Source organism: Bufo gargarizans, chromosome 6 (genome assembly GCF_014858855.1).
Source record: "Bufo gargarizans isolate SCDJY-AF-19 chromosome 6, ASM1485885v1, whole genome shotgun sequence".
Taxonomy (NCBI): domain Eukaryota; kingdom Metazoa; phylum Chordata; class Amphibia; order Anura; family Bufonidae; genus Bufo; species Bufo gargarizans.
The window spans coordinates 139,889,355-139,897,604 of NC_058085.1; the positions used below are offsets into that span (position 1 = coordinate 139,889,355).

Below are 8,250 nucleotides of genomic sequence, written 5' to 3' on the forward strand. Positions count from 1 at the left end.
AAATACGTACAGAAGTTCTACAAGCCGGTTATCTAAGTCCTAGTGAGCAACTTCAAAGCGTTAATTTTCACAGTGCAAGCACCAAGTTTTTTCAACACCTCCTCCCCCATTGCAAGAAGTAACTGTCCAGTGCACTTCTGCATTTACCCAGTTCTTTAATCTCCCCCCTGCTAAGCCACCTCAGCTCCCTCTGCTTCCTATACTGGCACAGAGTTAAATGGAAAATAAAAAAGGGTTTCGCACAAACCCTCTGCACAGCACATTCCCAACCTAGTGCATACAGCCAGCCTAAACCTCCAAGCATGAGCATTTAGAAGTTACCAGGATCAGTTGGCAACCATCAGAGGGCAACTCTTACCTGGGTTGGCACTGCCAAGTTGAATATTAGCGATAAAGACCAAGAGGGTGCATTTTAAAAGGAATGTGATCCACTGGGAGATAGCTGGATGCCTGCTGCTGAAATACATTCTAAATCTAACCTCCGGCTTTCCTGCAAAAGATGCAGGGGACAGAGAGTGGGAGAAAGGAGGGAGGGAGGAGGAACCAAAAAAAAAGGGGAGGGAGGGCAAAGTGAACAGATGAAAAACGTCTGTATGTCTCAGCTTGTGAGAGTGTTAAGTCAATGGGCTGGATCAGACATTACATAAGCAAGTGTGAAAAACTGGGGGAAGATCTAAAACTAAGAAACAGTAACTTTAAGAAACATTTCTTACTTTTGTCTTCAAGCTCTGGTTTGGGAGAAATGAGGCCTCCATTGCCTTATACATGTACTACATCCACGTTAGTTTGTGCCTTTCCATTCCTCTTTTGTATCGTCTGCTTTCACTTACCAAAAGTCCCAATGTAAGGCCTCATGCACACGGTTGTTGGACGGCCCACAAAATGCGGGTCGGCAATCCACGGCCGCTGGCCGTATGCACCAGGCATCACGGATGCGGACCCATTCAGAAGTGAATGGGTCCGCAATTCCGGAGATGTGGAACAGAGTCACGGAACACCAGAAGCACTACGGAAGGCCTCCGTGGTGTTTCTTTCCGTCGTTCCGCACCACAAATTAATATGACATGTCATATTTTTTTGCGGTGCAGACAGACCACAGACCCATTCAAGTTGAATGGGTCCGGCCGTGTGCATGAGGCCTTAATCTGTGAATCCTGAGGCACAGATTAGGGGCGTCCTAAAAGAGAAACAATTACAGATAGGAAGAATGGTCACCTAGAACTAAAACCAGTCTACATGTCTACTACAGAACTGGTACTGGCTAGCAAAAGTGGCGACCTGACATCTCCAGACATAAGAGTGATATAGTATTATAGGCGTGCAGGCCAAGTGTTGGATGGTAACCTGCAGTGTACCTTCTTTTGATGTCCCCTACTCCTGTAGTGTATGGTCATACAGTGTATGAATTACAATACAAAAGTCATGCCTCCCAACTGTCTCAGATACGGCAGGACAGTCCCGGATTTCGACAGCTATCCCGCAAGCCCAGGACAGCTGTGGCATGTCCTGATTTCAACAGTACCTGAGTCCGGAGGACACAGATACAGTTGAACACAATGGTGAACAGGGGTCGACTGGGAACTTGAAGTGGCCCTGGAAAAAATATTAAAAGTGGCCCGTTTTATAGTCTGGTCCAAATTGATGCAAGGCAGGACCAGCAATTCCATATTGTGGCACATTACACCACCCCAACAAAGCCAAATACCACAGTGCATCATAAAATACTGCCAGCAGAACAAAATACATCCCCAAAATCTTCCACTGGCCGGCGGTGAGGAGGGCCCAGGTGGCCCCCTGGAAATTGGCCCACCCTATAAGGTCTATGGCCAATCCACCCCTCATGGTGAAGCAGGTGGGCAGGAGGCAGTGACATCATTGTGACTGCTGCGCTGAGTGGGAGAACACATAGGTCAGGGAATGATGATTCTAGGGGATTCTTGATTTTTATTTTAACTACAGGAGCATCACTATTATAAGGAGGCACTAAGGGGGCAGCACTATTGTGAGGGGAGCAGTAAGGGGTCATTCTTACTGGGAGAGGGGGACCTTGGGGTCATAGCTAATGTGATGGGGCACTACGGTGGCATAACTATTATGTGGGGGCACTAAGGGGACATACCTACTGTGTGGGGGCATAGCTACCGTATGGGGCAGATAATGGTACTGGGTGGGATTGGGCATGTACAGGGTGGAGTTAGAAGTGTGGCTTAGTATAGAATAAAAATTGCCACCGTGTGCCGCCAAAGCTTAATTCACAAGAGTGATATGGAATGAGCCAGGGTCTTTTCAGGGAAAAATTGATGTTTTTTCCGCAAGTTTAATCATTTTTTGACGCATGTTTAATTGTTTTTTTTGTCGGCAATTGCGTTCAGTGTTTCATTTTTTTTTCGTGCAGCTGCAATCAGTTTTTGATAAGTTTTTCACGCGCCTGAAGAAAAATTTAAGACTAACAATCTATATCTCCTAGCAACCATCAGTAAAAATTCATTGAATCCGTTCCGTTTTTCACACAAGCTCCATTCAGCGCACAATATAGAACATACTGCGCTTTTTCCTGAAATGATGATCAGAGACAGAGATGATCAGTGACAAATGATGCTCACGTGTACATTCTTAGGTTACTTTCACACTTGCGTTGTTAATTCCTGTACTGATATCCGGCAGAGGATCTCAAAACCTTAATTAAATGGTTAAGTTTTGATTTTGCACATCAGGATGCGGTTGAGTGAAATCAAAACAGAGAAAAACGGTCACTAAATACATTTAAAGTCAATGGGTAACAGATCCGTTTTTTTAGGCTCCTACAAAAATAGGATCCGTCACCATTGACATACATTGTTTTCAGTGCTGGATACATTTTTTTCCCGTTATTATGACCAGACACAAAATCGCAACTTGCAGGGGTTGTGTGTCCAGTCACAAAACGGAATGCTGACGGAACGGAAGACATCCTGATGCATCCTGAACGGATCTCTTTTCATTCAGAATGCATGGGGTCAAAACATGCTGGTAACTGCTTTCCCTGGATATAATGGAGGCCATTTTGGCACCGAAAATGACAGAAATTCAGGCGGATCCAGCATGTAAGTGGAACCTGCACTTTCTGAATTATATGATAGCCGCTATGGCACATAACAGGTATATTTAGTGTTAGGAACCCGTCTAACTAGAAATTGCCTTGACGTTGGGCAGACGGGCTCAAATAATTTTGTACAAAACGATTTGCCAAGTATCTCTAACTTATTAGTTCAGCATTTGATATTATGATGCAATTTTGTACTTTATTTTGTTTGCAGTGAGCTGTTGCATTGCTTGTTTTGTTTAACATGGGGTCAAAACAGAACAGTTTTCTTTCGGTATTGAGATCCTCTGCCTGATCTCAATACCGGAAAACAACAGCGCAAGTGTGAAAGTAGCCTTATTGAAATGAATGGGTCAGGATTCAGTCCGGATGCTATGGGTTCACAATACGCATTGCATCTGAAAGAGTCCAAATATTGTCCCTCCCTTGGTTTTTCGAATGTTGGGAGCTATGGCCAAAGTATGGCCATATCATAGAGCACCCACACCCCAGGGCCACACAGTGACCAAATAACACCTCCATACCTTTGCCTAAATACAAATGCTAGACAGTTCTGCTACAACCATACATTGTGGAAGCAGAATAACGTACAGGGCCTAAATATAGCAGTGCCACACAATGCCATAGTAATACCGACATAGCTCCAGGTCACGGAAGCTGCAGATATTCCCTGTGGGGCTCAGCAATGAACACATTAACCATAGATGTGCTGCATAGTTTTGGTTTGTGTGGTTAAATGGCTGAAAGAAAATTGCTGATAAGACACAGACCAGTTGTCAGGGACTTCTACTGGGTTATCTTCATCCAAATGCAAATGACTGTACTGACAACTTGCATCTGCCTTTGTGTTCTATTCAGACTAGACACATTTTGGGCAGCACTCAAGACAAATCAGTCCAGAAGTAGCAGGTCGTACTGTGTGACCAGCGATCTGCTGCCCGGAAACAATGAATCCGGAGGAGAATAAAAGATGGCAGTAGCCTTCGCTTGTCCCCATACAGTGGAGGAGATTATTGCATGTAAATTCACTATGGAGCAGGCGGGTGATGGGAAGGAACGCATCCTTCTGAGCAATCGCCTGTCCTTACAGGAAGATGACGATGGCAATAGGAACCCCTTTCCCATTGCTTGTCAGCTGGAAAAGAAAATGCTATAAGCCATATGTTAGTTGTAAAAGGAAGGGGGAAAGGTTGTCTCTAGTGTCACAAGTATGTTAGGCATATGTGTACCGTTAACATGCATGACTAATCCACGAACACGTGATAAAGAATCTTAACTTAAACCATGAATATATGACACCGAGAGTTGAAAAGTCTAACCACGGGAGAAATGTCCGTTTATGAAATGCCGACGACATAAATGCTGAATATTAAAGCCGCCCTCCTCAGCCCATTAAACTCAAGGGGGATGGTATTTAAAGGGGTTGTCCGGGTTCAGAGCACATATCCCCATTTTCACCCTCTGGCCCCTCTGGCATGAGCATCAGAGAATTTCATACTCCAATGCCCTCCCTTGCCCTGCACTGAATCGCGCAGGGCAAAGGCTTTTTATGGAGATCCAGTGACGTATTGGGCTCTCAATGGGGGAATCTAGGCAGAGGTTTCCGCCAGCAGTGAGCCCAGTGAAGTCGCCGTCACTAATGGGCGGCCCGGGCTTTAGTGCTGCCTTAGACTGTAAAACGGATTGGGCAGTGCTAAAGACCGCCCATCAGAGCCGGTGAAGTCACCAGGAACACTGCTAGGTAGAAGCCTCAGCCTAGCAGTGTGCCCTGCACAATCCATGAAATTCTCCAATGCTCATGTCAGGGGGGCCGGAGGGGTGAAAATGGGGATATGTCCGGGTTCAGCTCTGAACCCAGACAACCCCTTTAAGTAAAAATGTTATGTCAGTTTTCCTATATTAGAAGTACGGTGTATAGTCTTACAAATGTGCAGGCTATAACATGATGGCAGATAAGGCCACATTCACATCTGCAGCATGAGGATTCAGCTACCTGATCTGGCACAAATGCCACCTGTCAGTCAGACCAAAAACCGTTGCATGTCCAGCCGAAACCTGGCATTTATGTCAATAGGTATACAGCAGTGATCTGTAGAATCAGGCAATGCCGGATCCGGTGAACTCCAACAGGCTATTCTCTGCCAGAAACGTTCACCGGAGATGTGAACGTGGCTTACAATAACTCTCCTGGTCCATCTGGTTCCCTGCACACCCTGACATTTTTTTACACAAGCAGTAAGGTTTCAATCAAACAGCAGATTTTAGGTTATGAAATCTGCAACAAAAAAAAAAAAAAAACAGCAAAGTACAGTACGATGAGGCCTTGCAAAAACATGCGTCTTATCTGACGAGGGGCTTTGCAGTGGATTTAACCCTTTATGGCACTGCACTAAATTTGCAGAAAATTCACTTCTGACACAGACTTTGAGGTTAAAGAGGTTGTGTCACTCCAGCAAGTGGTATTTATCATGTAGAGGAAGATAATACAAGGCACTTACTAATGTATTCCGATTGTCCATATTTCTTCCTTCGCTGGCTGGATTCATTTTTCAATCACATTATACCTGTACGCTGCTCATTTCTAGGGGTTACGGCCATCCTGCAATCCAGCAGCGATGGCCGTTCTTGCACACTATAGGAAAAAGCCCCAACCTCTCTGATGGCTGGGACTGTTGGAGCATTCATAGGCACGCATGCGCAGCAGCTCCCATTCTAGCCACCTCGTATCTGCACTGCAGCGGTGGCCATAACCTTTGGATAGGAGCAATGTATATGGTGAGGGAAAAATGAATCAAGCCAAGAAAAGGAGGCATTATAAACAATCAAAATACATTAGTAAATGCCTTGTATTAACTTTCTCTACATGATAAATGCCATTTGTTGAAGTGACACAACCCTTTTGTGTCACCACAATTTGACATTATAGACCGCTTACATAGCACTGTAGATTAACTATACATGAGTCAAATGGTAACTTTGTTGTGTTGTTCTGAAGTTCAACAGAGGCAAAGTCGCTGTTTAATTCATATGTAAAAAAGGGCTTGCAAGTGCCTAGGGGTGGTGTTCGGGCTGTAAGTGCCCAGGCCGCTCTGCCTTCTTCTCACATAACTCCTCCCCAGCCTGTTGCTTGGCTCATCCTGTAAGCCCCTTGCGTCATCCAGTGTACTGGCCGAGATCCCGCCAGAACATGCACACTCTATGGGGCGATGCCGCTGCCCACAATGGTCATCACAGTGCGCATGCGCTGGAAGGATCTCGGCCAGTACACTGGATGACGCAAGGGGCTTACAGGGTGGGCCAAGCAACAGGCTGAGGAGGAGTTATGTGAGAAGAAGACAGACCGGCCTGGGCACTTACAGCCCGAACACCACCCCTAGGCACTTGCGAGCCCTTATTTACATATGAATTAAACAGCGACTTTGCCTCTGTTGACGTTCAGAACAACACAACAAAGGTACAATTTGACTCATCTACAGTTCTGCTACAGCGCTATGTAAGCGGTCTATAATGTCAAATTGTGGCGACAGACTCCCTTTAAGTCTCTCTGCATTTTGTGTGAGCTTATTTGAGATTTGAGCTCTAACTGCTTAAGAATGCAGTCTAGCTGCTATTGAAGGGGTAGACCCATCTCAGCTTTACATTTACTAATACGGTATAATAGATTTAGATTGCTTTATTATATAAAAGTTATGACTCTCAGGATACTGCAACACAGAAATTCAGGTTGATCATAATTTAGCTTAAATGAGTATTTATGAGCTGTCAGGGAACTAGAGATAAGGGCTACAGTCAGTCATTGCAAAGTTGTAATCTTCCAATTCTTATAAATCAGCAGCTGCATGGCTTAAAGATGTTGTCTCACTTCAACAAATGGTATTTATCTTGTAGAGAAAGTTAATACAATGCACTTACTAATGTATTGTGATTGTCCATATTGCCTCCTTAGCTGGTTGGATTCATTTTTCCATCACATTATACCAGAGGCGTTGCTAGGATATTAAAAGATCCGGGCCCAAGCCCCAAATGAATATGGCCCAGTTCTCTAAGTCCCTCTCTATCTACAGCCCCCTTCAAAATACAGTGCCATGTAAATAACATCACCTCCTCCCCAGCCGCCTTCAACATACAGTCCCTAGTAAATAATATCACCCCCTCCCCAGACACCTCCAACATGCATTCCCATGTAAACATCACCCCCTCAACATTCAGTCCCATGTAAATAACATAATCCCCCCCACTAGCCACCTTAAACATACAGTCCCACGTAAATAACATTGCCCCCTGAACATTCAGTCCCATGCAAATAACATCACTCACTCCCTCGCACCCCAGGTAACCTCCTACATATAGCCCCATGTAAATAACATCACTCCCTCCCACAGGCTCCTCCAACATACAGTCCCATGTAAATAACATCCCCCTGCCCCAGCCCCCTCAACATACAGTCCCATGTAAATAACATAATCCCCTACCACAGCCGCCTTCAACATACAGTCCCATGTAAATACCATCCCCCTGCCCCAGCCCCCTCCAACTTACAGTCCCATGTAAATAACTCTGTAAATCCTCTGTCCCTTTCCACTGCTCCCTTAAAAGACAGTTGCTATGGCTTGTCTGTCTCTGGCTAGGCAGACGGAGGGGCGGTCCTTCACACTGCATGTCTGCATTAGACTTCAGAGTGAGGAGGCGTGTCTCTCAGTAATCCAAACTGATTGGTTGGCTCCCTGCTGGCTATAGCAAGTGTGTATGTGAAGTGAGGGAAAGCAGTTTTGGCCTCAGAGAACTGACAGAGGAACCATCTTGAAAAGGTCCTCATATTGTAAATGTTTAAACAGCCGTAACTAAGGGAAAACTCAAGGAAAACAGTGGTATGTGAAAAAACTAAATATTGCTTTATACATAATGCTACTGCAGCAGTAACATATGCTAAAATAGATTTTTTGATCGAAACATGACAGTTACCCTTTAAACTTTTATATTACTTTTTTCTTTCGAGCTCAGCCATTGGGTTTTTGTTCAGCTGTCTTACCAAGGCCCTTCTCTCATGATTACTTACTTTGGTGGTGCAGCCACAGGCCCGGCCTGGCCCACAGGGAAACAGGTGAATCCCCTGGCAGGCCTTGAGCAAGGGTTGTCCCAGTCTCCCACCCCTGCACAAGTGCCACATG

The 8,250-nt window shown here is 45.1% G+C and overlaps 1 protein-coding gene across 1 annotated transcript in view; it reads right to left on the reverse strand.

Annotated features, from left to right (window-relative positions):
- The window catches only part of MRC2 (mannose receptor C type 2), an 82,096-nt gene extending 81,582 nt beyond the window's left edge, over nt 1–514 (reverse strand). Inside the window, 1 exon segment of the mRNA XM_044296874.1 lies at nt 359–514. Within this exon segment, the coding sequence (XP_044152809.1) occupies nt 359–467 (109 nt within the window). The 5' untranslated portion in view covers nt 468–514.
- Nucleotides 515–8,250: the final 7,736 nt, after the last annotated feature.